We start from the raw sequence: 26,891 nt of genomic DNA on the forward strand, positions 1-26,891 counted from the left end.
GTCCCCCTGCCCCCTAAAATGTAGTCCGTGGACTGGAGGCTCCCTGCCCTTGCATGGAGCCAGCCACTGCCACAGCCTGTGCCCCAGCCCTGCTCCCCGCCCTGCCCTCACCCCTGCCGCCACCCTCATGCCCTGAGCAGCCAGGTCCCAGCAGGTGCTCTATCCTGAGGGAGCCAAGGGGCTGACTGTGAACCCCCCCCCCCCCGACTTCCAGCTCCTGGGAGGAGTTCAGAGAGGAGGATTCTGAAAATGGTCCTGGCTGCTCACTTCTTTCCTTCCACACTCACAGCCCCCCAAAGCCTTTTCCCAAGAAGGTGCTGGGGGTTCCCAAACTGACAGAACCAGGACATAAATACTCTGCACCCTGGGCTCAGCCAGTTCCGGGAGCCCTATGCCCTCTTCGTTGCCACTGAGCCATAGATTTATAGGTCTACTGGAGGTCAGGATTAGTTTCATTTTTGCCCTACTACACCTTCTGCCTTGTTCTGGACAGGTTCTGGAACACCAGGCACCCTAGCCAGGGCCCTTTTTGCACTAAGGCTCTGTGCTGGAATGCTGGCATGCTGCCAGGCTCTGTTCTGGATCCATCAGGCTTCTGTCCTTGACCCAGATGGACCCCTGGTTTCCAAGTAGAGAGAGGCTAGATTTGAGCTCTATCCAGCTGCTGGCCTTGGCCTGAACTAGGACCAGTCTCAGATCACCACAGTTTTAACTTTCTTATCCCAAAGACACCCAATTCTAGAGCATGGTGTTCTAGACACACATGGAGCCATACTTCCTTCTGAATCTCAGCTCTAGGACATAGACCACGACTCTCAGCCCTTCCCTCCAGGATGGAACCCGGGCCTATATAGCCATATCAGTGCTCATATGGAGAGTTCTAGACCCACCCTCCTACCTTCTCTAGTAATACCTATTAAAGGTGAGCTCTGGAAAGAACCCAGCTATGATTCACTAAGAACTTTGTTGATGAATCAAGAAATGCTTCTTGTTTTTCCTAGATTTTCTAAAAATCCGATTCTCCCTATAGAATGCTAACCTTATTTTTACATGCAGTTTCTAGCTCCTGTAACTCAGCTGGGGTCCTGCCAGGGAAACAGAGTCTGAGGAAGGGCAGAGGAGACTGGGAAGGAATCCTTGGCTCATAGCAGGGAACCTGGGATGGCCAAGGGGCCAAACCCATGGCATGTTTTGGCTGTGTCTGGGTTGGGGGGACATGAACACTTAGCTACCTCAGCAGGAATTCCTTCCAGGTCCCCTTTAAAGCTGAGGTCTCTAAGGTAATGGATCTAGTATAAAAAGAACAAACAGGACACAGTCTTGATCCCCAGTGCAGAGATCCCAATTCAGCAATAAGTTTCCCCTATAAGTCAGGCCAAGGACGGTGAGGGCCTCTTGGGCTCTAGACCTCATATAACCCCAGAGCTTCTAACTTAATAGAGCTTGCTTTTACCTTACAGCTCATAACTTCAGCTAAGTCTTAGGTACCCGAAAAGGGCCTGACTAGATTTTTCTGAAAAGCGTGTAGAGCTAGGGGCAGCCCTGAGAAAGATCAGGAACCCACCAGTGAACTAGGAGGGAGGCTCCGAGTAGCCTCAGACCTGGGCAGGGAAGACGGAGGAGACCCTAAAGGGAGGGGCTCGGGCTCAGAGGCGGGTCGTTCTTCCTCAGGCTCTTTCTATTTCTGGCTTGTTGCAAGAGGGGTGCATACTCCCCTCGCCCACACAGACCCCGCTCAGGCTCCACCCATCCCCTGGCTCTGCTCCCAGGGGACGGGGTCTCCACTCCATGCTTTCTCAATTAAAGACGGTTTATACAACTGAAGTGTTGTCTGTCATCTGTGGGTGGCGGGCATTGGCAGTTGCTTGGGGCGGGACCAAGTCCCAGGGGCGGGGCGGGTGGGCTGGCGGCTGCCCCCAACAACAGGTGCACATTCCTGGGCGCCTCGTCATTTCCCCTGCGCTGGCGAACCGAGCGAACTCACTGAGCAACGCGGCCGGGCTATGACCCCAGGGCGGCTGCTGCTGCTGCTGGGGGCGCTGGGGGCGCCGCTCGCCCCTGGTACGTCTGGGCCTCGGGGGGGCAGTGACGGGGCCAGGGGTCGTGGCCGGGCGCGGTGGCTTCACTTCGTGCTCTCCTCTCCAGGCGCCCGCGGCACGGAGGCGGAGGGCCGGCTCCGCGAGAAGCTTTTCTCGGGCTATGACAGCTCGGTGCGGCCGGCGCGGGAGGTGGGGGACCGTGTCGGGGTCAGCATTGGCCTCAGCCTGGCGCAGCTCATCAGCCTGGTGAGGGCGCACGCCGGGGTGGAGGCCGGGCGCGCTCTCCGGCTGGGGGCGTGGCCTTGGGCGGGGCCGGAGCGGGGGCCGTCTGGAGGCGGGGCCTGGGGCGAGGCCAGGCCGGGAGATGGACAGGCCGTTAGCAGAGATTGGGTCGAAATCGGACCAGTGGACGAGCTGTGGGCGTGGCTGCTGGACCGGCCGCGGGTAGAGCCGGGTAGGGCGAGGAACCCTGAAGTGAGGCCGGGGCTACGGGAAGGCTGGGGGGCGGGCCTTGAGGCGTGGTCGCAGGCTGGGGCGGAGCTTGGCGCCGGACTAGGTCGGGAAACAACAGCGGGCGGAGATTCAGGGTTGGGTGAGTTACGGGCTGTGGGTGGGGCCCGGGACGGCCGGAAGTTTCCGGGATAGAGGCGGGGCTTAAGTCAATTCCGCATCTAGGAGGCGGGGCTTGGAGCCAAGACAGAGGGGCTCAGAAAAAGAGGGGTTTCCAGAGAGAGCTTGACCCGCCGAGCCCCTCATTTCTCTCTATTCACAGCACCTCTACCCTTTAAACTTTTCCCTTCTAGAACGAGAAGGATGAGGAGATGAGCACAAAGGTGTACTTAGACCTGGTATGGAGACCCCACGGGGTGGGAGAGGGCGTCCCGCTGCCTTTCCAATTTCCTCCAATGTCCCGCTCAGTAAGAGTGTATCTTGCATCACGACCTCAGAAAACATAACGGAGCGGAAGCTTCAGGAGACAGTACCTATCTTTACTATGGGAGTTGCATTCCACACATTTCTTATTCTAATTTTTTTAACAATGTTTTGGGGGCCGCTAACTTGATTCCCGACCCACTAAAGGGTCGCTAACTGCAGTTTGAAAAACAGTTTTAGTGTCTAGCTAGTGCAACCTCCTCATTTTTACAGACTAAAAACGGGGCCCAGGGCGAGGGAAGAGGAAATTGGCTGATGGGGTCCCAGCGAGTAAAGGTGCAGCCGGAATCAGAACCCCGACTTCCAGGACCATAGCCCAGGCCTGTCGGCTCCCCTTCCTTGCACTCCCTCTCCGGCTTCCTCCGGACATCCCACGTCCCCTCCCAGGCTCCAGTCCCGGACAGCCCCTCAGCCTCTGCTTCCACAGGAGTGGACTGACTACAGGCTGAGCTGGGACCCCGCGGAGCACGACGGCATCGATTCACTCCGCATTACGGCTGGATCCGTGTGGCTTCCGGACGTGGTGCTCCTAAACAAGTAAGATCTTCCCCGAGGCGGGGAGGTGGGCGGGGCCTCCGGAGGGCGGGGCCTGATCCCGACCGAGAAGGTTCCTCCCCCGCAGCAACGACGGAAATTTTGACGTTGCTCTGGACTTGAACGTCGTGGTGTCCTCCAATGGTTCCGTGCGCTGGCAGCCTCCCGGCCTCTACCGTAGCAGCTGCAGCATCCAGGTGCCCGGGCTTCCCCTGGGAACCCTGCTTCTTCCGAGACACGGCCTCCGCAGCGACTCCCGTCCCTCCTCCATCATCCCCCATAACCCTCCCATATCGCTCCCGTTGCGTTGTTTCATCCTCTCTGCCCACTGTCGCTGACTTGCAGTGTTTCTCAGTGACCTCGCTCCCGTTGCCCATGGCCTCCCCTAATAACCTTCCAATTCGTCTGTGACCCTACATCCCTGTGACCTGCCTAATGACCTCCCAACGCCCCCAGCCCCGAACAGTTCTCTGGCAGCTCTGGTGACACCCCCCACCCCCGCTCCATCCAGGTCACCTACTTCCCCTTCGACTGGCAGAACTGCACGATGGTGTTCAGTTCCTACAGCTACGACAGCTCCGAGGTCAGCCTGCGGGCCAGCTTGGGTCCTGATAAGCAGGAGCGGCAGGAAGTGCACATTCATGAAGGGACCTTCATTGGTGAGTGGGCATGGCTCCCACGTCCATGGGCTTTATGATTTCCAGTTTCTAACAGGCTGATAAACACCCTCCTCCTTCGGCAATGCCCAGTACAACCTGTGGGGTCGGGAAGGTAAGTGGGACTCTCTACATTTCGCAGATGTGGAAGTGGAGACTCGTTCATCAGAGATGGGCTGCCCAGCCCAGTGTCCAGCTAGCGCCTTATCACATCAGCCACCCTCGGGTCTAGGATGTGGCAGAGCAAGCCATATCTGGCAGCAATAAGGACAGGTCCCACATCTGTGTCCCTTTCTTCTCTCCTCCCCTCTCCTTCCTCCCAGAGAATGGCCAGTGGGAAATTATCCACAAGCCTTCTCGGCTAATCCAGCCTCCAGCGGATCCTAGGGGAGGGGGGGAAGGACAGTGGCAAGAAGTCACCTTCTACCTCATCATTCGCCGGAAGCCTCTCTTCTACCTGGTCAATGTCATTGCCCCATGCATCCTCATCACTCTCCTGGCCATCTTCGTCTTCTACCTGCCGCCAGATGCAGGTAAGGGAGGGAAGAGCTGGCAACCCTCCTTCTTACCAGTTGCTCAGCTTCTTCCTGTCCACCCTGAAACCAGGCAAGGTTTTTCTGCCAACCCAAGCCATCATGGATTGTGCTTCAGCGATCTTGCCCAGGTTTTCCCTTCAACCAGAGTCTTCTCATCTGGATCCAGGTTTTCCCTCTAACCTCAGGCTCTGCCTCCCCTCTGCTGCCCACTTCTCTCCGTCCAGGAACTCCTGAACTCTTTCCTTCAGAATCCTAAGATCTCATCCTTGGAACCAACAAACTCCTGTGGTTAGACAACTCTCCCTTTCCCTTTCCCCATTCCTGGTATACTCCCCCCCCCCCCCCCCCCCCCCTACCCCCCCCCCCCCCCCACCCACACCTACTAGTCCCTTGGAGATTCCCTTGTAAATAATAGCAACATTTCTCTAGGGGGCAGCATAATGTAGTTACAGAGTAACCTTGGGCAGATTCCTTCCTATGTGTCCCTACCTAACAGGATTATTTTGAGGATTAATGGAGTTAATAGAACTATGCCTGGTACCAAGTAAGTTCTATGTAAATGTTATTATTTTTACTATTTTTGAGCACTTCCTATAAGTAGTACAGTTAACATGTTACATACATTTTTTTTTAAGATTTTATTTATTTATTTGACAGAGAGAGAGTGACAGCGCGAGAGGGAACACAAGCAGGGGGAGTGGGAGGGGGAGAAGCAGGCTTGCCGCCAAGCGGGGAGCCCAATACAGGGCTCGACCCCAGGACCCTGGGATCATGACCTGAGCCGAAGGCAGATGCTTAGCGACTGAGCCACCCAGGCGCCCCAACATGTTACATACATTAACTTAATTCTTTTTTTTTTTTTTTTAAGATTTATTTATTTATTTTAGAAGGGGGAGGGGCAGAGTGAATCTCAGGCCGACTCTGCGCTGAGCGCAGAGCCAGACACGGGACTCGATCTCATGACCCAGAGACTACGACCCCAGCCGAAATCAACAGTCGGACCCTTAACCGACTGCACCACCCAGGCGCTCCTACGTGAACTCAATACTAATCTTTAGAACAACTCTGTGAGGTGAATACTGAATTGTCTTCCCACTTTACAGAGAAGGACAAAGAGGCTGAGAGAGTTTAAGTCATTTGCCCCACATTATAGTTAGAGGTAGTGTCGCGATTCCAGCTCTGGTTGGTGCCAGTCTGATTCTGAGACTGAAATCCTTAACTCTGGTATTTAAAGTATGCTTTCCTTCTCTCTGGCATCAAGTTCTCTGTCTAGGGAAGGAAAGTGATCCAGCTCTAGAACACACTTCCAAATGTAACTTCTACTTCCTCCCGGAGCAGAGCAAATCTTGGAACCCAATATTATATAGGACTTAAGTAGAGCAGACCATAAAAGTTTTTTATTTCGATACCTTCCTTGAAGTTTGAGGTGCCTATTTTATGCCACAGGAATATTCAGCCACCTGGCATATCCTTATATACTTTGTTTCCTTTTTTAGATCCTTCAAGTTGCTATTTAGTTCCTTTTAAAAAGCTACAAGGGTTGGTCTATTCATTCACGCAATGATATTTGTTCAGCATCTATAATGTGTTAGGTAGGCACTGGGAATACATCAGTGAATAAAAGAGACAAAAATCCTTGCCCTTGTGGAGTTTACATTCTAGTGGGGAGACAGTCAATAAGCAAGATAAATAAATCTATTGGATAGTATATTAGAAGAGGACAAGTCCTAAGGAGGAAAATAAAGTAGGAAAAGTGGTTAGGGAGGATGAGAATGGGGGTAGGGGTTACAATTTAAAATAGAACAGCCAGGGGGCACCTGGGTGGCCCAGTTGGTTCAGTGTCCGGCTCTTGATTTCTGCTTAGGTCATGATCTCAGCGCTGGGCATGGAGCCTGCTTAAGATTCTCTCCCTCTCCCTCTGCCCTCCCCCCGCCAAAAGAATAAATAAAAATAAAATAGAACAGTCAGGGGCCCCTTGACTGTTGATCTTGGGGTTGTGAGTTCAAGCCCCACACTAGGTGTAGAGCACGTGACTCTTGATCTTGGGGTTGTGAGTTCAAGCCCCACACTAGGTGTAGAGATTACTTAAAAATAAAATCTTAAAAAGATAGAGAATGGTCAGTGAATGCCTCAATAAAAAGGAAATATTTGATCAGTATTTGAAGGAAGAGTTGAAGGGGGTGAGAGAATGACCCTGGCAGATACCTGGGGGAAGAATGTACCCAGTGGAGTTAACAGTGAATGCAAAGATCCTGAACTGGGAGTGAGCCTCGTGTATTCACGAAATAGCCAGGATAACTGAATGAAGGAAGCAAGAGAAAAACAGTAGGAGATAAAGTCAGAGAGATAATGGGAAGAAGGCCTTGTCAACCACACTGAGGACTGGCTTTTATGCTAAAGAAGAGGAGAAGCCACTGGAAGGTTTTGAAGAGAGAAGGGATACAATCTGATTTACATTTTAACAGGATCAATCTGGCTGCTCTGTTGAGAACAGTCAGCAGGGGGAAATAGGATGAAGCAAAGAGGAGGCCTTTATAATAACTCAGACCTGAGGTAATGGTGCTTTGTACGAATATATTTTGAAGGTACAGCCAGTAGGATTTGCTATGGATTGGATATGGGATGAGAGCGAGAGAGGAGAGTTGAGAATAACTGATAGGACTTTGGCCGGAGCCCCAGGAAAGATGGATTTGCCATTCATGAAATGTGGGAGCCTGTGGGAGGGTTTGGGGGTCAGGGGATTAGTTTTGGGACATGTTAAGTTTGAGACGTCTATTGGACATCGAAGCAGAGAGGTTAAATCAGCAGATGGCTATAAATCTGGGGTTTAGGAGAGTAAGTCTGGGCTGGAGGTATAATTTTAACAGTCATCTGCATGCAGTTGGCCCTTCCAAAAGCTTGTCCTTGTGTGGGCTGGAGGTCACTGAAAATGCCATGGAAATTGCCTTCTGGCAAAGCCTAATCCTTCTGCCTTCCCCTCTGGCCCGCAAGGAGAGAAGATGGGGCTGTCCATCTTTGCGCTGCTGACCCTTACCGTGTTCCTGTTGCTGCTGGCAGACAAAGTTCCTGAGACCTCCCTGTCTGTCCCCATCATTATCAAGTACCTCATGTTTACCATGGTCCTCGTCACTTTCTCAGTCATCCTTAGCGTCGTAGTCCTCAACCTGCACCATCGCTCGCCCCACACCCACCAAATGCCCGTTTGGGTCCGCCAGGTAAGATGTCCTCCTCCGACCTGTGTTAACTTTCAGTCCCGGTGTTCGTTGTTTTTTTTTTTTTGGGCTGGATTTTTGTGCAGGTATCACTCCTGCAACCCGCCTACCAACTTCAACCTTCCCTTTCTCAGACCTAAGGGAGAACTGCAACTCCTGGTGGAATGTTCTAGTGCCGGGGCCTGTTGGATGTTGAAACGTTGCGCAGTTAACTTTACCCTCCCGACACTGTCATGTCATAGATTCCTTACTTTCTTCGTCAGTACTGCTCATACTGGGGGTCTCAGGGAAACAGTCATTCGCAGGGCCAGGTCCTGTCAGGGTGGAAGCCCTCGGAACTTTCCTTTCCAGCCGGGACGCCTCGCAACCCACTTCGGAGCTCTGGAGGCTGGGCGGCTGGGGGGACGCGCGCACGCATGCGCGGGGATGGGCAGGTGGATGGGAACGGCGGGCCGCTTCCCTTGCGGTCTGAAAGCGTGAGAGCCCCCGCCAACACGCCTTTCTACTCAGCAGATCTTCATCCACAAACTCCCTCTATACCTGGGTCTGAAGAGGCCCAAACCTGAGAGAGACCTGATGCCGGAGCCACCTCCTGCAGCCCTCAGGGATTCTCCAGGAAGTGGCTGGGGTCGGGGAACAGATGAATATTTCATCCGGAAGCCACCGAACGATTTTCTCTTCCCTAAACCCAACAGGTAGTACCTACTGCCCGTCGCTTACAAGCAAGGGAGAGAGGGAACTACAGTTCCCAGAAGACTGTGCGGAGGCAGGCGGCTTAAGGTCCCAGAAGATGCCCTTGGGCATCATGGGAATTGTAGTACCCCCCCCTTCCACCGCCTACTTTGCGGAAAGGCGGAGACTAAAGCGTATAGAGATGGGAGGAATTGCGGAAGGCTGGAGAGGTCGCCGCTGGCGGGGAGAGCCTAAAGGGCCTTCTCACGTTTTGAAAACTGACAAGAGTGTTGGAGGAAGGGGTCGGGACGGAGCCTTGAGCCTGGCCAAACTGTCGCGCCTCTTCCAGGTTCCAGCCTGAACTGTCTGCCCCGAGCCTGCGGCGACTTACCGATGGTCCAACCCGGGCTGTGGGCCTGCCTCCCGAACTACGGGAGGCCGTTTCCGCCATCAGCTACATCGCTCGGCAGCTGCAGGAGCAGGAAGACCGCGACGCGGTAAGTCCAATGAGGGTGGAGCAGGGCGGGGCCTGGGTGGCCTCGGTTCCGCCCGCAGACCCCGGCTCCGCCCCAGCACCCGCTCTTGTTTCTGATTGGAAGCTCGCCTCCCTTGGTCCCGCCCCCTGCTTTCCGACTGGTTCCTCGCTCCATCGGTCGTCCGCAGTTTCGTTTTCCTCGGTCCCGCGGCCCGCCCCTGTCTCTGAGCCGTGGGAGAAGGGCGAGGGTACCGGGCAGGCCTTCCCTGGGGCTCCGGAGCTCAGGGACCGTGTACTCTGCCTACCCCCAGCTGAAAGAGGACTGGCAGTTTGTGGCCATGGTAGTGGATCGCCTTTTCTTGTGGACCTTCATCATCTTCACGAGCGTTGGGACCCTCGTCATCTTCCTGGACGCTTCGTACCACTTGCCCCCTGCCGACCCCTTTCCTTGAGGACAGAGGGCCAAGACGCAGGTCCTCGGCCAGCTGAACTGAGAGTTGGGCAGCGCTGTCAAGGCCTGTGCCTTTCTGCCTCTCGACTGCACTAGGAATCCAGGCTTCCCATATCGTTGCCTTTCTGGGGAGAGCGCCCAAGTGGGACGGGGCCGACTGAAGCCCTGGGCCCCACCAGAAAAGCACTATCGGTTTATTTATTCTTTGGCTTCTCGTAGAAGTTCCTTTGGATATCAACACTAGGTTGCCAGTAGAACGGAACAAAGAAGAAGTAGACTGTAAGCCCTAGGAGGGCAGGAACTGCGTCTTGTTCACTGTCATACCCCAGTACCTAACACAGGCCCTGACCTATAGGATAGTAGGCGCTTCACATTTGTTGAGTGATTAGAGAATTTTTTTTTTCCTGGAAGGAACTACATCAGTTCCTTCCTTCCAGTAGTGCTTATGTTTGCATGTTGGGACTAGTGGTCATTCTCTTTGTTTTTACTTTCCTGTAATTTATTGTTTTGTAGTAAGTGTTATCCTTAGGATTAAAAAAAAAAAAGGTTATTTCTAAAAGGATGCATTTGTAATGAGGGGGGAAAAGAGCACTTTAAAAAACCTTCATTCAGGTTCCAGCTTTGGTGCTCAAACTTTGGATAAGGTACTAAGCCGCTCTGGGCCTGAGATTCCATGACTGTAAAATGAAGCTAAGAATAGTATCTGTCCCCAAGTCTGAAGGTCACATGAGAAGATGGGAGCAAAAGCTCTACACAGTATACATCAGAGTTTGCAAACTGGTGTGTTTGTGTGACTTGTGTTGTTGGCCTGCACAATTTTTAGTGTGAGTTAGCTAGTTTAAAAATCTGGATATTGCAGAGAGGAATTTGGATTTCTGGCTTCTCTTGGGGGAAAAAAAAAAATTAAACTACAGTAACACCGGGCCTGATTCCCCTGTTGGCAGCAGCCTGCTAGTGCTGATCAGTGTGACGGCCCACCCTGGTCAAGGTATTTGCACCAGAACTCCTCAAAGCCCCCACCCAGCCGACCAGCTTGGCTCATTTCACTTGCCCGTTCCTCCATAACATTAGACAAAATCAAGGGGAGGGGTGGGGAGATGAGTTGAAGGCAATGAGAGGCTAGGAGTAGAAAAAGAAAGGTGGTGGTATCTCACGACCATCCCTCACTTTATGCCCATTTCTTTTCGATTTGGAGAGCGGGTCGCACCAGGTGTAAGGCGCACGGGACATTAGGATCTTGTGCCCAGCAGGCTGTGCGAACTGGGCTGAGTTAATGTTTCTGCCTGGAGGTCAGACCAAAGTCAGCTTGAGCCCTAGTGGCTGCAGCCGTTACAGGGATGTACGCAGGGTCACCAAGCCCTCAGTGGAGGCTGTGCTGGAGGCTGTGCCCTCAGAGGGATCATACAGCCGCAGCTCCCAGGATCCCTGGGAGACAAGGGAAGCATGTCCCTGTCCAGCCGACTCCCCAGCCACGCAAATAAGTGCACTTGGCATCCCAGTGCGGAGCACAGTTTGTTTGTCTTGTTGGTTTATTGGCCTAGAGAATTGGACACACACACAGATGCGGAGATAAATATTGGTCAGTTTCTCTAAATCTGGGTCCTCACTACGTATAGAGCTAGTCTGTAGGATTCTAAACCTTGCGTGCTGTGGCACAGAACCAGTGGCCTTTCCACTCCACCATCACCCTTCTCCCCAGAGAACATGGGGAAAGAGGGCACAAACTGACAAGACTTGAATAGTTTTCAAAAGACGGAATTGCAAAATCCCAAATTTCCAACATCTGAAATTCACAATATTCAAGTTCCCCAGCTCGGATACACGTATTTTAATCTCCAATTTGCCGCAATCTCATTTGTTGCCCAGAACCACCAAATTCTGGAAGCTAGTTTCCTAAACCATATTTTCAAAAAAATAAGTGCCTACGATCTCAGTTCTCCCGAAAATGTCTGTGGTTTTGGAATTTTGACCTGTTCTGAAATTTCAAATCCCCCGGTCCATCCTCAACTCCTTCCGTTTCCTGTGCCTTTCTGCCTCAGAGGAGTGCAGGTTAAGGATATAGGAGAGCTGTCATCATGTCTGCCCCCTGCCTCCAAGGCTCTGTCTCCCTTGTGGTTCCGCTGTGTGTGTGTGCGTGTGTGTATGTGTGTGTGTATATATATATGTGTGTGTGTATATATATATATAAAATTTGTGTGTAGATATATATATATGTATTCTTTATTATGTTCTTTTTTCGCAGTTTTTCTAAAGTGCCAGAAACGAGATTTGTGGGAATTTTTTTAGTGATTTTTTTTTTTTTTTTTGCATTTCCCGTTTTAAGCATTTTACCCCCTTAAAAATTGGAACTTGGTACATTCAGTAGGAACTCTTCACTCGGACTGTGGCCAAGACCAGGAAAAGTGCAAAGAGACAGAGGAGGAGAGAAGGAATGACACTCCTCCGTGGTTAACATTCAGGAGCCTGTCAAAAACCTCCCCCTTCCTGTAGACTAGGAGGGTAAGAGGAGGCAGGAGGATGCTCCTGGTCCTTCCCCCAAGCTCACCTCCCTCCAAAAGCCATGATCTTGCCCTTTCAGCCACGAGAGAGGGCAGCCATCTTGGCCCCGGAAAACAGTAGCTGGGATTAAGCTCCCATCTCAATGGTGGCAGCATTTCCCCCTTTTAAACTGCACTCCTCTAATTCCCATTTATCAGATTTGCTCCCCCAAACTGACTCTCCCCTTGTGAGCTGTTGTTTTGTTGTTTTTTTTTTTTGGGAGGGGGGAGGTGGGTGGGATGGGAAATGTTCATCCAATCACAGAGTGGGGACGGCCGGTCGTCAAAGAGAATTAGGAGCAAACATTTCTTCAACTCCCCCACTGGAAGGAAACATACGGACCCCTGACCAGGGTTAACTAGTGCAAATTAGGGATTAGGGACTGTTTAAGGTCCCTGCGCCCCATCCCTAGGCTGGGATCTTTGGGTGTGGGGAACTGAGTCAAAGATGGGGTGTAAGGTGCTATTCTGGAGGAAAAGTTGGTGGGGATACCCCAAAGCCCACCAAGGGAGTAGGATGGTTCCCCAAAAACCACCTGGAGTGAATGGTGAGGGAAGCGACACTGGGGAAGATGGAGGTAAAGGTAAGGATGGGAGGTCATGTGCAAATCTTGGGCTTACCCACCCATCCAACCCCCATCACTTTTCTGGCTATTTGGTCTAGTCTGGGAGAAACCATCAGGAAAAAAAACAAAACAAAACCAGGGAGAAAGTAGATTCCCTTCCCCGTCCCATATGGAGCTCCCTCCTCCTGGCCCCCAAATCTGATTTAGCCCAGAAGAGGCCATAGGTAGAGGCAGGAAGAGGTGTGATCTACTCACCTCTTTGCCTTGGAAGAATCTGGGGCTCACTGGATTTGGGGGTCAAGATAGGGCCAAGATTAGTGCTGCCCTGGGCTGGGAAAGTGCTCAGCCGTGGAACAGATGGGTAGCCCTCCCCCCAACACCTCCTTGACCTGGATTGGAAGAGGCCATCTCCAGAGTCTAGGAGAGGAGGAATATGGAAGATCTAAAGGCATGGAAGCCAAGGAGACAGGGACACAGAAACCCACCCCTGGGAAGAATGGAAGCCATGCTTCCAGATGGGCAGGTATCAGGTATCACAATGGTCTGGTCCAGGCCCTGGGCCACGAAGAATGGAATGTGCTAGGAAGCATCTAGGCAGGGGCTTAGAGAAAGCTTCAGAATGAGGGGAGGTCACTAGGTGAGAGAGATGGTTCCCCCCCCCCCGGGTTTACGAATCAGGAGGGTAGGTTAGACATTCAGAGCTGGTGGGGGCCGTGAGTAGAGATTCATATAAGTATATTGCTCAGTTGCCCCAAGGGCTGGAGAAAGGATGGGAGCTGGCCCTGCCCCTCATGGAGGCCATTCCCTGGAGGAGAACTGAGAGGGGAACCACCCAAGATCCCTTCCCAGGAGATGGGAAAACTACAATCTCACACAAAGCAGCCTGACCCCTGAGCTCCAGGGGCCCCCAAGTCCCTGCACAAGAGTGTGGAGGGGCTCCCAAGGGGCAGGGAAGCCAGGGAGCTGGTAGTGGCAGGGGGTTCGGGGAGGGTGGCATCTGGTGAAAGGGGGGAGGTGGGCCCAGAGCTCACCCCACATCTCCCTTCTGGGTTCTCTCAAGCCCTGCCCTTTCCCCTTCTCCCTTAGGAGGGACTGGTGGAGGAAGAGTGGGCGGAGGTGGGGTTGGGGGAGTAGGGGGTGCTGCTTGAGGATTGACTGCGTAGCCAAAGACCCCTGGAAGGAAGGGAAGGGCCCCCCCACCCTTCTCGTCAGGTAGGACCATGTTAAGAGCAACCGGGAGAGCGGCCAGGTTGCTGAAGTTGTAAGGGTAAGCGGCCAGGAGCTGGGGGCCATAGACGAGCGGGTAGGGCTCTGGGTAGAAGGTGACTTTGGCAGCCCCCAACCCCTCCGCGCGGTCCCCCTCCCCGGCCCCCACGGGCCCCTCGCTGCCACTTTTCCCCCTCCCACCGCTAGGTTCCCTGCCGCTCCCAATCAGAGCCAGTGGAAATTCCTGCACAGGCGGATACGCATAGTTGCCCCCTCCTGCCACCAGCGGGGGCTCCTCACCCCCTGAGATGACAGGGTCCTGGAGAGAGGCGGCCTCGGACGCTCCCTCCGCAGCCGCAGCGCTCCCGCCACCGGCCTCGCCGCTGGACGAGGAGACTTGCATCTCCTGGGGGGCCTCCTCCTTGACCTCCCCGGCTCTGGCGCCGGCGCTGCCCTTGGAGTAGGCGATGACCGGCGTGGGGGTGCCCCCGGGCCGCTCGGCCGCGTGCCTCTGGCCGTGGCGGCTCAGGGCGGCCGCCGTCTTGCACACCTTGGCGCAGTGCGGGCAGGCGAAGCGGCTGGAGGGCCTGCGGCCGGCGCGGGGGCCGTGCGCGCCGCCGCCGTGCGCCTCCTGGTGCTTGCGCAGCTTCCTGAGGCTGGCGAAGGTCTGGGCGCAGTCCGCGCAGCGGTGCCTCCGCTCGGCCCGGGCGCGCCCCGCGGGGCCCTCGGCCGCCGGCGCGTCCTCCCAGCTCCTGCGCTCCGGCTTCTGCCTCCAGCGGGGCGGCCGGCGGCCCCGGGGCGGCGCGCCGCCGCCGCCGCCGCCCGCGCCCGCCGCCCCGGCCTTGCGCTTGGGCTTGTAGGAGTAGTAGGGCCGCCAGAGCTGGTCCTCCCCGCCAGCCCTCGACTCCTCCTCGTCCTCGTCCTCGTCCTCGTCCTCGTCCTCGTCCTCGTCCTCTTCGTCGTCCTCCTCCTCGCTCTCCTCCACCTCCTCTCCGCTCAGCTCCCCAGGGCGCAGGTCAGTCTCTGAGATGCGGCGCTTGACAATGGCCTCCTCGCCGATCCGCACGGTGATCTGACACAGTGGAGGTGGAGCCTGTAGCTGAGAGGGGCCCCGGCCAGGCCCCGCGGGGGGACCCCCACCCCCGCCAATCCCGCCGGCTGGCTTGGCCGTGTAGGTCAGAGTCCTTCCAGCCCGTGGGTTCCGGCCCTTGGCCTCCTCCGTGGCTGTGGCCGGCCCCGCGGCGGTGGCCGGGCTGCCCGCTGTGGCCGGGCTGGCTGGCGTGGCTGCAGGCTGAGGGGGAGGAGGTGGGTACTCACGTTTTTTGGGGGGCCTCGGGGGAGCAGTGTAAGTGATGACCGAGGCAGCTTGGGCTCCCCCCGTGTTGGCCGGCCCACCCCCTGCTCCACCACTGCTACTGCCCCCGTGAACAATGACAGAGGGAGCCGGGCGGGCGAAAGCGATGACAGAGGGTGGGGGGCCGGGCTGGGGGGCAGGCGGGGGTCCGGGCGGCGGGCTGGCAGGCATGGCTACAGGGGCCGGCGTGCTGAGGCTTGGAGAGAGGGGAGCCTCGGGGGCTCCCTGGCTGTAGGTCTTATAGGGCCGCTTGGCTGCCCGCATGGGGAGCAGGCGGTACAGCTTGAGGGTATTGAGCTTGGGCTTGTAGCCTCCATTGGGTGTCTTCTCACTGGCTAAGAGGCCGGGGCTAATGCCATGGAAGGCTCGCTGGTGGGTCTTCAGGTTATAATAAGTGACAAAGGTCTCCCAGCAGAAGATGCACTGGTACCTGGGCCAGGACAGCAGGGAACAGGGCGGGGACAGAGACACTGGAGTCAGGGGCCCTGAAGCCAGGGCCTCAGCTGCCCACGTCCTCCACTCAGACCTATGGCTCCCCCAGCGCTCACCCTCCTTTCATGCTGCTTGTCCCATCCTGCCAGCCTCAGGAGAGGTACCAGTCCTAGCTCAGTGCCCCCCACCGGCTGTGAGACGCTAGGCCCCAGCTGGTCCATCTGCGAACCGGGAATAATCACACGCCTTGCCTAACTCACGAAGCCTTCTTTGGAAGCTCCGGTGACAGAGCAGGGGGTGGGGGGGTGGGAGAATGTCTCATGAGCAGGGACGTATGCGGAAAGACACCTTCCGGCTCCCCGCGGGCATGTCTGCAAACCCCCCCCCACCCACCCCCAACCCCCGTCTCTTCCTATGCGGGCAGCTTCCTCTTCCCGCCCCGGCCTTCCCCACAGCCCCAGGCCAGACCCGGCACCCAGAGGTGCCAGTGAGCATCGGGGGCAGGGGGCCGAGGCTGGAGGGAGGCGGCTGCCCCAGTGACGGGGAGCAGGGGTGAGTGGGTGAGCGGGCCGCTGTCGCCGCGACTCCCTGGGCCCCACGCTCTGCCCGCTCCTCCCCGCTGCGGTCCCTGGCGCCCCGACTCCTGCCCGGCTCCCAGCTCCGCCGCCACCACCCGGGCCCCGCCTCCGGCCGCCGGGCCGCTCACCTGCGCTCCCCAGTGTGCCACACCTCGTGCTTGGTTCGGTACTCCGCCAGCGCGAACACCTTCTCGCAGTAGCGGCAGGGGTACTTGCGCCGCCACGAGTGCACGTTGCTGTGCCGCTTCAGGCTGGACAGGGTCACGTAGGAGCGCTCACAGGCGGCGCACACGTACAGCACGTGGCCGCCCACCACCTTCACCACGTGCTCGGGGCCGCCTCGGAAGCCCACCGGCGCGGGCAGGGCGGAGGCGTCCACTCCCGCAGGACCGCTGGGGCCCGAGCCCCCGGAGCCCAGCCCCGCAGACCCCCGGGTGCCGGCCCCCCGACGGCACTGTGCCTCGTGGGTCTGCAGCCGCTTGGGATGGATGAAGCTCTTCCCGCATCGCGGGCAGGGCAGGGGCCGCCGGGACAGGGGGGCCTGCGAGTCGGAGGCCTGGGCCTCAGCCCTGTCGCCCTCCCACTCCCCGGCGGGCCTCGGCCCAGGCCCGAAGCTCTCGTCTGCGGGCTGCGAGGCGGCCATGGCGGCTGGGGCAGGAGGTACCCAGGCATCGCCTCCCTCCCCCAGGCCCTGCAGGCGCGAGATGCCCAGACGCCGCCCCAGCGCTCCGATCTCCGCCACCGCTGCCCCGTCCCCTCCGCCGCCGGGTAGGGCAAGCCGGGCACTGTAGATGAAGTTGAGGACATCAGAGAAGGCAGCTGCTGGGACCCCTGGCAGCTCCAGGACCCGGGGGGGGGAGGAAGTGGGGGGGGAGGCCGGAGGGGGGGAAGAGGAGGAAGAGGAAGAAGAGGAAGAGGAAGAAGAGGAGGAGGAGGAAGAGGAAGAAGAGGAGGAGGAAGAGGAGGAGGCAGCTGTGGTGGTGGCGGGGTTGGGGGCAGGGCCCCCAGTAACTGGTGGGAGGGGCAGCGGAGCTGAAGCGAGCAGGGCCTCTCTGAAGAAGGGACTGGAAGCAGCCAGGACACTGCGGTGAGCAGGGAACTTGGTGTCTCCAGCTATGAGGGTGACATCACAGAAGAGGCCGCGGAGCCGCTGCTCATTGAGCTGGCGCAGGACGGCGGGGGCATGGGACGGGTCCGTCACCTCTGCTGGGGGGGGCATGGCGCCAGCCTGGATGGGAGAAGCAGCCGGGGGCGGGGTGTCAGAGGCCGGGCGGAGGGGCGGGGCCTCTGTCATCAGGGAGGTGAGTTGGGAGGGCGTGGGGGCGCTGCTGTTGGTCAGAGACTGGAGAAAGACTGACACACTTCCGGCCGCAGAAGGCAGGGGTTAACCTTAGCCACGCTCGTCTGGCCAGCATCCAACCCCAGGATGGCAAACGCTGGGGCTGGAGGCGGCCAGGGCTGGCTCAGGTCATGGCAAAGGTCAAAGGCTCCCAAGTCCGCAGACCAGAGACGTCAGCAGTGGTCACCTTTCTCCGGCCCGGAGGACGAGGAGGCCCCCAGGACAACTACTGACCACTGACCACTTCGCAGGGCGTCCCAGCCTCGAAAAACTGCCTCGTGTCCGGTTTCCCCCCGGCTGCGGGCGCTCGCCCGTCTCACCTGAGGGCACAGCCAACATGGAGCAGAGCGGGGGTGGCTCAACGAGTCCCTTCTGCGGGGCCTCTTCCTTCTGGGGAGAAACAGACCGCGTCCTCAGGAAGGGAGCTGGCCCGGAAAGGACCCCAGGAGGTGGGGGCGGCACCCGGGCTGCTCTGCAGACCCTGACCCCCTCCCGGGGGCCTGTCAGGTTCTTGGTTAGCTGCATCCAGCTGGGGCTAGGAGGGCACACACTTCTTTGCAAAGCCCCGTTCTGCTGCTGGCCCGGAGAAGTACCAGCACGAGGTAATCTGCACGCTCCCAATTCACCTCCACACAACACGGCGGCGTAGCTCAGTCCCATAGGTCCAGGGAAGCCTCTTGGATCACTCTCAAGTCCCTTTGGCCCAATCTTCAGGGCTCAAAAGAAAATCAAAGATTTGCATGTTGTCTTTCAGTATAATAGCCTCATTTACGTATCAAAATAGATTTACTAGAGTTTTTTTATTGGGCCCAACTGCTAGACAGTCAATTTAGCAGAGGACCTGCACATACCCACACACACACCCCAGTCCCATAACTCTTGGAGCAGGTTTCTGGTGCCCGGTGACCACCAAAGACCTCAGACCGAGCCATACACACACGCCCGCTTGCTCCAGTCTCTGGAGGGCACTGGAAAGGCTGTCAGGCCCAGCATGAAGCAGCTTGGGTCCCACTCCTTACTCTGAACGCTGGTGGCTTTGGGACTTTGGCTTAAAAGGGGGGAAGGGAAACGCAACCCCCGACCTCGGCTCTTGCTGGAAGGCCCATCCGAGAGGAATAGCAGGCGACCCCGATTTGAGCTGTGGCCCCTCTCGTCCACCCTCCAGGAAACCCAGGAAGGCTCTCCTTCCCCACGCCCTGGGCCACATGCAACCTCTGAGGTACCCTGCAGCGGGAGTTCCTCACAAATCCCCCCTCCCCACCAAAACACCATGCTCTTTTCCCCTTTATTAGTCATACGATCTGGGCTGCAAAGCCTCCCTGCCACGGCCCGTGTCATGTTCCCAAAAAGACTGCTCTGATTCCTCTCCTGGAGGAGGAAGGTGGTAAAGGGGGGTGCTATTCAAAAGCTCTAACAGTCCCAACTGCGAGGCACACGCCAGTACTGGGTCAGGTGGTACCCCTTTAGATGCTGGATCGAAGGGGGCGGGAATCCTGCAGAAGCACCCCCATCCCCTACAGAAGCTGCCCCGCGTGCGGGCTGCTGTCCAGTTCTGGTGGTAAGGTGAGGAAAGAGGGAGAGGGCTCCCCCCTTCCATGATAGCCCCCTGGGCCGCTGGGCCCCCCGCACCTCCCCCCTCCGAGCGCCAGCACTTCACTTGCATGACCTCCTCCACTCCTCATCACTAGCCTAAAGGGAGCAACTTAGTTTCCCTGTCATAGAGATTTTATTTTTAAGTAATCTCTACACCCAATATGGGGCTCGAACTCACAACCCTGAGGTCAAGAGTCGCATGCTCCACCGACTGAGCCGGCCAGGCGCCCCAGCTTCCCATTTTAAACAGAAAGCCTGGGTGGCTCAGTTGTTAAGCATCTGCTTTCGGCTCAGGTCATGATCCCGGGGTCCTGGGATCGAGCCCCGCATCGGGCTCCCTGCTCGGTGGGAAGCCTGCTTCTCCCTCTCCCACTCCCCCTGCTTGTGTTCCCTCTCTCGCTGTGTCTGTCAAATAAAATCTTAAAAAATAAAAAAAAATGGACAGACTGAAGCTAGAGATGCCAGATAGCTCACCCAAGGATGTGTGATCAGCTAGTACCTAGGGCTGGGGTCTGATACGGGGAAGTCTGGCTAGAAAGCCTGTGTTCTTGGGGTGCCTGGGTGGCTCAGTCGGTTAAGCAGCTGCCTTTGGCTCAGGTCATGATCCTGGGGTCTTGAGATCGAGCCCCACGTCTGGCTCCCTGCTCAGCGGAGAGCCTGCTTCTCCCTCTGCCTCTGCCTGCCACTCTGCCTACTTGTGTTCTCTGTCAAATAAATAAAATCTTAAAAAAAAAAAAAAAAGGCTGTGTTCTTGACCATAACTGTGGCACATCAGGAAGGACAGGTTTCTAGCTGTGATATTGTGACACTGTAGGAAATATGTATATTTGGTCTTCATCCCCATTCCTGACATGGTGCTCCTAAAACTCTTATAATTTCCCAAGTGATGGGGGGGCTAGGAGCATCTTTTGTGCTAATATTTGGTCTTTGACCCTGGTCCCTGACACAGAACTCCTAAATCCTCTGGAATTTCCTGGGTGGCAGGAGTATTTTTTGTTCTCAGTGAGGTGACCTTGGTGGTCTCCTGGAGAGTTTCAGGTTGGGGGCTGGTCACCCCCAAGCCCAAGCCATGTTTAGAAGCTCGGGGCTGGGCACTTGAGTGGCTCAGTCATTAAGCGTCTGCCTTCGGCTCACGTCATGATCCCAGGGTCCCGGGATCGAGTCCCGCATCGGGCTCCCTGCTCAGCAGGGAGTCTGCTTCTCCCTCTGCCTCTGCCGCTCCCCCTGCCCCCACTTGTGCTCTCGCTCTCAAATAAATAAATAAATAAATAAATAAAATCTTTAGAAGCTGGGGGCTTTCAGCTCACTCCCATCCTCCGCGGAGGGGAGAGGGGCCAGAGATTGAGTTAATAATTGATCATGCCTACGTGATGAAGCCTCCATAAAAATCTCTACACTGTGGGGTTCACAGAGCTTCTGGGTCAGTGAACACATTCACTTGCCAAGAGGGCGGCATACCCCAACTGGCGCAGGTAGGAGGGCCTGCGCTCAGGACCTTTCCAGGCTATTCACATGAATTAGCATATCCTTTATTAGGCAATAAACCAGTAAACCTAAGTAAGCATCAACCTCAGTTCTACCGGGCCATTCTAGCAAATTCTCTAGCATATTCTCAAAGCTGAAGGGGGAGCCATGGGAAACCCCGATGTTTAGCTGGTCGGCCAGAAGTATGGGAGGCCCGGACTTGTGGCTGACATCTGAAGCGGGCAGTCTCATGGGACTGAGTCCTTAATCTGCGGGATCCGACCGTACCCCACAGGGATGGTGTCAGAATCGAGTTGAATCGCAGGACATCCTGCTGGCACCCGAGAACTGGTCCGTGGGACGAGCACAGTGCTAAGCTTTTATCTGCCTCATCCCACGTCAACACTCAAAAGGACCCCCAGACAGCCACAGCAGGGTCTCTCATCAATCCCACTGTACAGATGAGTAAACTGAGGCTTTCAATGCGTGAAACTCCTCACCTGAAAGAGGAGAGGATGCAGTGGTGGGGCGATCCGCTCCCCCTGGCTCGCTGCTAACTAAGCCAGGGTTTGGACCCAGCTCCCCGGAGTTCAACTGCCCATCAATGGCGACTACCCTACGGGGTTTTACAGGAGGTGAAGACAGGAGTTATGTGACCCTGGGCGAGTTCCCTAACCTCTCTGTATCTCAGGCTGTTTGTCTATAAGGTGGGGATAATGAATCCGTTCCCCCTTCGGAGGCTTGTCTGTAGACATTAAATGAGCTCATGATGTGGCAGTACCTAGTAGAGTACTTGGCTCTTGGTAAGTGCTCAATAAACGCTATCGCTCTTATTATTATCTCGGAACTCAGTCCCGAAAAGTAGTGGGGGGAAGTGGTAGAGAAGAGGAGGCAGAAATCGGGCTTCATGGCAGGTTGGTGGCTCTGCAGTTTTTAGTTTTTTATTTGTTTTCATGGTTTCCCCGCTCTTGACTGGCTACGTGATCTGAGAGGTGTGACAGAGGGGCGGCTCCGAGCGCCTCCTGCTGTTCCCTCTGCCCGAAATGTTCTTCCTCGGACAGCCCCACGCCTCACCACCCCACCTCCTTGAAGCCTAGCCTCCGGTCCCCTTCTCCCGGAGGCCTTCCTGGCCACCCCCGCCTCCCTACACTTCCTAGTCCTCTCCTCTGTCTTCCTCCTTGGCACTCAGCACAACATACTGTTCATGGCTCTCTAGAACGTCAGCTCCGAGGGAGGGAGGTGTTCACTGCTTTGCTCACAGCTATCACCATTGCTTAGACAGGTGCCGGTCGGTACATAATGGGAGAGTTCCAAAATATTTTGGGGAGTGAATGGATCTGCCTCCTTCAAAAAGTCATCCCGGGGTCTGTCCACCCTCAGGAAGGAAGCCAGCCTCAGTGGCGGACTGAGCCGGTCAGCAGCTGGGGATGAGGAGGATGACGTGACCACGGCCGGCACACTCATGCTTTGCCTGATACACTCCCAGGGTTTTGTGTGGATTGTCTCACCGCATGATTTCCTCCGAGCGGCCATCCAAGGTTGGAATCTCTATCATCCCTATTTTACAGATGCAAAAACTGAGACCCACCAAGGGATATACCCTGCTCAAGGTCACTCAGCGTGTGAGCCCCAGAGTTAAAATGCAGAACCGGGCTCGTGTGAACCTAGATGCAAAATCTTTCCCCTCTTCCAGGCCTCGGGATCCTGCCCTGAAGGGGCCTGTGGGCGGCCAGTGGGTCACAGAAATCACCACATGAGGTCTCACGTGCTAGGCCCTAGCTGTGTCCCGTCTGACGCCGCCCTCTCCTTCGCTCCCCGCATCCAGCCCTCACCAGGCAGGGTCGGATCTGCGGCCCGGCTTGGGAATGGCTCCGGAACGCTTCCCTTCAACCCGCCTCTGGCCCCCGAACTAGCTCAGGCCCTTGTTAACACTTGCCTGGCCCAAGGTTATTCCCCTGCCTCCAGGCCTACCTCCCGGTGTCCTGTCCTCCTCTCCCTGAGGGGCCCTGTCCCCAGCCGGCTCAGGCTGCATTGGTCCTGGGCTTGGAAACCTTCACTGGCCCATGCTCACTCGGGAATAAAATTCAGATGGCTCAGCCAGCCATCTAAGGGTCCGGTTCCAATCTTCCTTTCCAATGCTGCCTTGCATTAGACTTCCTTCAGGCACCCAGGGGGCTCTCCCACCTCAACGTGCCCTCCCCCAGCCCCCTGGCCCCCCCCCATCTTTGCCTGTGCTGTCTCTCCCACCAGAGACGCAGTCTCTCCCAACCTCTTGCCCAAAGGCCTCCAAAATGTAACTCAAATGCCACCTCCCTCTTGGCCCTCCCCTACCCAAAGGCCAAGGACAATCTCTCCTGTGCCTGGCTCATCAACACTGGGTGCCCCCGTGGCCAGCACCCAATTGTAGGTCCTCACTGCCTGGGCTGGGACTCCCTGTGTCATTGTCAAAGCACGCTGGTCTTCTGAGACGGACTGGTACAGGTTAGGTTCTGCAGAAACGGGGGAGAAGTGGGGGGGGGGGCGTGCACAGAGAGGCCCGCAGAAAGCTTCGTTCGGAAAGGCAGCAGAGAACGGCCTGGAAGAGCACAGGATCTAGAGCTTTCCCTCTTACCAGCAAAGTGGCTTTGGGCAAATGACTTAACTTCTCTGGGCCTCAGCTGTCTCGTTGGAAAAAGGGAGATCATTCGAACACCTCCTTCCACGGGGTGTTGCAAAGAGTAAATGAACGAGCATATACAAAAGCACGGAGAACAGCGCCTGGCACACCGTACGTACTCGGTAAGAGTTTGCTGCTATTGTTATTAGCCAGGCCCTGAAGAGGGGCTCCGCAGAGGCGGGCACAGGCAGAGCCCCCAGACTGGAGCTACCTTGCAGGTACATTTTCCACGTGCCATTTACGTCCTTGTTGGAAGACAGGCAGGGCAGGGATCTAGGCCCATTTTACAGATGAGCAACGGCTCGCTCAGGGCCAGTGCCAGGGAGGAAGCGGCAGGGCCAGGAGCCCTCAGTTCCAGTCCAGGCCTCCCTCCCCTCCAGCAGGCCCTAATGCACCTGCTGTGTGGGCCTCACACAGAGGCCGGCGGCCCCCACTCCCATCACACCGGACGGCCGACCACAGTGCCCTCCTAGCCCCCCTCCCCCCAGCCAGGCCCAGCACAGCACACACACCACTCACCCCTACACACACACACACACACACACACACAAAGGTGAGGAAAACCTGTTCTGAGCAATCTGCCTAGTGAGCGAATTCCATTCCCAGACCCTTCCGCAGTGGCAGGAGCAGCGCCGCGTGCGTGCGTCACAGAAGAGCAGGGAAAGCAGAGGTACCCGGGAGGGGGGCAGAGAAGAGGGTGAAGCCGGAGGAGGGGACTGAAAACTTCGTGTTTCTTTTCTCCATGTCAGTGACCAGAGTCACACCCGGCCTTTACATAAACATGGCCAAGAAGCCACTGTGCCTGTGCAGGCTGTTTCCCCGCAGCCGCCAGGCCTCTCCTCCCGGTGACCCTGACACGCTGGGCGGGCCGCGAGGGGCAAGCACTGAGACCCCGCACAAAGACGCGCCGGGCCACCCCGACAACCCCCAGGCCTCCCGCCCGCTGCCCTTGCTCTGCCCCATATTTATCTCCCTGCCTTCTTCAGAACATACCCCCCAGCAGCCCCGCACGGCCGCTCGGACGCGCAGAAGGCAGGCACGCACACTCGGCCAGAGGCTGATCTCTCGAGGCTGAGGCCCACATTGCCCTTGTCACACCACCTCCCTCCCCACAAGTGTTTTCTGACCAGCTCGCCTCCCAGCCCCACAGCACGGACAGGCGCCCACAAACAACGTCACAAAAGAATCCCAGAGAGAACGTTACAGACACACAACCTTGCCCTCGCCCGGCTGCGCACAATCCCATAAACACAACCTGCCCATCTCCCCCCGCCCCCAGCCCCTCTCACAGCAGTGCCCTGGGCCCCACAAGTACCTGGGGACACACCCTGGGGGGTTCTCACTTGCCACAGATCCTCGGGACCTGAATTCTAGACCTGCTCCCCCCTGTGCAACTCACTCATAACACACAAACCCACAAAGCCAGCTGGCGGGCCATCCTCGCCAACACCGGGCCACACCTCGGCGGGGCACAGAAAGGGGACCCGGACGTGACACCTTCCGACCCAAAGGTACACAACAGCCCCCTCCGGACGGGCACATCCCCACGGCACGCTCGTGCCCTCCACAGCACATACGCTAACCACGCCAGCTATGCAGAAAACAACAGTTCATAAATAGTTCATATGTGCAAGAAAACACACGCCTGCATCAAACATACATAAAACCACACATCTGACTAACTCCGCATGGATTGTGCCCTGCTTTCCAATGCGGACCTGTCACCCAAAGCCACAGGGCCACCTCTTGTAATTCTGCCCCACATCTCTGGACACCCCTCCATCAGGCTCTCTGTCCCCGCGGCTCAGGGACGGCCCTACCCGCACCCCTGGCTGCCGGACGAGCAAACGGTGGTGCCCAGGACAGGTTTACCTTGCCCCACAACACAGCAGGAGACACACAATCTCCGGGACTCACAGCCACAACCTTGCCCCGACGGCACGGCGGCTCCGGGGCCCCCGCTCGCCCTGCGCACCCCGCACACCCCAACTCCGGGGCGCTGGGCGGCCCACCCCTCCCCCTCTCCGCCTGGCTCCTACGCCATCGCCCTCCCAGCAGCTTGCAGCGCCGGCCCGGGCTCACACCCGCCCCACCCCACCCCCAACCTGCCCCACGGGGGGGGAAGGGGGCACCGGCCTGCAGAATTAACCCTTCGGGAGGGGAGGGAGCGCGGCCCCCCTCCCCGGCCCCGGGCGATCGCGCCCCCAGGCCGCCGCCGGGTCGGACGCCGCACCGGGGCCCCCTTAGTCGCCCCCCAGCGCCGCGCGCGCCTGGAGGCGGGGCCAGGCTCAGCCCCCGACCCCTAAGCCCCCAGGTCAACCCCAGAGGGGAGCGGTCGCGGCGCGGGGCGCGGCCCGGGCCCCCGCGGCGCCGGGCAGCGGGGAGGGGGCCCGGCTGTTGGCTCCGGTCCGCCCTGGCCCTGCCCGGTTCGCCCCGGGGCCCACCTGACTGCGATGGCGCCGCGTCCGCCAGGCCCGGCTCATCCCCGTGGCCGCCCCCGGCCGCTCCGGTTTCGCCCGCCTCCAGCTCCGGCTCCGGCTCCGGCTCCGGCCCCGGCCCCCCCCAGCGCCCGGCCCCGGCCCGGCCCCGCCGCCGCCGCCGCCGCCGCCGCCGCTGACATCATCGGCTCCCCCCCGCCCCGGTCCTACCCCCACCCCCACCCCCGGAAACAGTACCCCCCCAGCGCCGCCGCCGCCGCCGCCGCCGAGAGGAGGCCGGCGCAGCGCAGCCGACACCGACGCAGGGCTCCGCGCTCAGGCTCCGGGGCGAGCGCGCCCGACGGCCTCGGCCCGGACCGATCCCGGGGCCGGAAAGGCGCAGCGCCGGGCCGCCGGGCGGGTGGACACCGAGCGGGCGCGGGCCTGGCCGCGGCACCCCCGCAGGCCCGCGCGACCACCCAGTCGCGGGCAAGGGACGCCCCCCGCCCCCTGCACGCCCTTCACTCGGCGGGGCACAGCGCCCAGAGCACGCACACCCTCTCCGCAGACACACAACATGGCAGGCTCACAGTCCGGCCCAGCGGGACCCGCAGACCCAGGCTCAGCACACTCACGGGGGCAGCCCTGGACACACGCACATGCCCAACCCCCTCCCCAGAAATGCGCAGGGCCCCCCGCCAGGCTGCGGGCCGGGCAGGCCGGAGCCCTACAGAAATGACTACCGGTGCAGATGAACACGCAGCTTGGTATTTTGTCCCCACCGGCAGAAATATCCACATCGGTATACTTGTGCATAAATGCAGAGGCCTTGGTGTGCACCTCCCGGGACACCACCAACAAAACACCAGGTGGAAGCACACAGAAGAAACACACATTCCTGAAACTCCAGAGGGACAGTCCCAGAGACTCCTCCCTGGCGGTCAAAAATTCAGAACTCAGGAGACACAGCGGCCAGCCCCTCAGAGCTCCTTCCCGCAAAACCTTTCTGAAACAAGGTGAGACCTACGTAAACAAAGTAATACAAAGCCAAAGAAGTCTCATCACAGAGCTACTCACAAAGAAGAAAAAAAAAAAGAGAGAGAGAATGAGACAAACTTTAGAGCCAGAGAGACAGACATAAAGAGCCAGCCGGCTTGGAAACAATGAGAAACTAGGCCCACCCCCACCTCAGGAAGGTTCCAGGGAAGAACCTCCCACCCCCACCTCAGGAAGGTTCCAGG

At 57.7% G+C, this 26,891-nt stretch overlaps 2 protein-coding genes across 8 annotated transcripts; one reads left to right on the forward strand and one right to left on the reverse strand.

Annotated features, from left to right (window-relative positions):
* Positions 1-1,948: 1,948 nt before the first annotated feature.
* CHRNB1 (cholinergic receptor nicotinic beta 1 subunit) lies at positions 1,949-10,286 on the forward strand. Its single transcript, XM_034989472.1, has 11 exons — positions 1,949-2,061; positions 2,146-2,285; positions 2,843-2,887; positions 3,400-3,509; positions 3,595-3,703; positions 4,018-4,165; positions 4,486-4,695; positions 7,690-7,913; positions 8,424-8,605; positions 8,932-9,079; positions 9,369-10,286. Exons 1-11 carry the CDS (start codon positions 2,004-2,006, stop codon positions 9,507-9,509), a joined length of 1,515 nt encoding a protein of 504 aa, XP_034845363.1. The 5' UTR covers positions 1,949-2,003; the 3' UTR covers positions 9,510-10,286.
* A 721-nt stretch (positions 10,287-11,007) lies between these two features.
* On the reverse strand, positions 11,008-26,785 carry ZBTB4 (zinc finger and BTB domain containing 4). Of its 7 annotated transcripts, none has more exons than XM_034989462.1 (5): positions 26,394-26,785; positions 18,147-18,228; positions 17,841-17,910; positions 16,310-17,409; positions 11,008-15,601 (listed from the first exon to the last, which is right to left on the reverse strand). In XM_034989462.1, exons 4-5 carry the CDS (start codon positions 17,398-17,400, stop codon positions 13,639-13,641), a joined length of 3,054 nt encoding a protein of 1,017 aa, XP_034845353.1. In that variant the 5' UTR covers positions 17,401-17,409; positions 17,841-17,910; positions 18,147-18,228; positions 26,394-26,785; the 3' UTR covers positions 11,008-13,638. The 7 variants fall into 7 exon arrangements, with proteins under 7 accessions (XP_034845353.1, XP_034845350.1, XP_034845349.1 ...); XM_034989459.1 differs by lacking the exon at positions 26,394-26,785 and adding an exon at positions 25,678-25,793; XM_034989458.1 differs by lacking the exon at positions 26,394-26,785 and adding an exon at positions 25,678-25,793 and having other exon boundaries at positions 18,147-18,236.
* Between the last annotated feature and the right edge of the window lie 106 nt (positions 26,786-26,891).

The sequence above is a fragment of the Mirounga leonina genome, unplaced genomic scaffold (genome assembly GCF_011800145.1).
Source record: "Mirounga leonina isolate KUSES-001 unplaced genomic scaffold, KU_Mleo_1.0 Mir_488, whole genome shotgun sequence".
NCBI lineage: Eukaryota > Metazoa > Chordata > Mammalia > Carnivora > Phocidae > Mirounga > Mirounga leonina.

Coding starts and splice junctions, on each gene's coding strand:
- CHRNB1 (XM_034989472.1), top strand. CDS start 2,004: ATGACCCCAGGGCGGCTGCTGCTGCTGCTGGGGGCGCTGGGGGCGCCG. Junction 2,888..3,399: donor CAAAGGTGTACTTAGACCTG/GTATGGAGACCC, acceptor CTGCTTCCACAG/GAGTGGACTGACTACAGGCT. Junction 4,696..7,689: donor CTACCTGCCGCCAGATGCAG/GTAAGGGAGGGA, acceptor CTGGCCCGCAAG/GAGAGAAGATGGGGCTGTCC.
- ZBTB4 (XM_034989464.1), bottom strand. CDS start 17,400: ATGCCCCCCCCAGCAGAGGTGACGGACCCGTCCCATGCCCCCGCCGTC. Junction 15,602..16,309: donor TGGCACACTGGGGAGCGCAG/GTGAGCGGCCCG, acceptor GTCCTGGCCCAG/GTACCAGTGCATCTTCTGCT.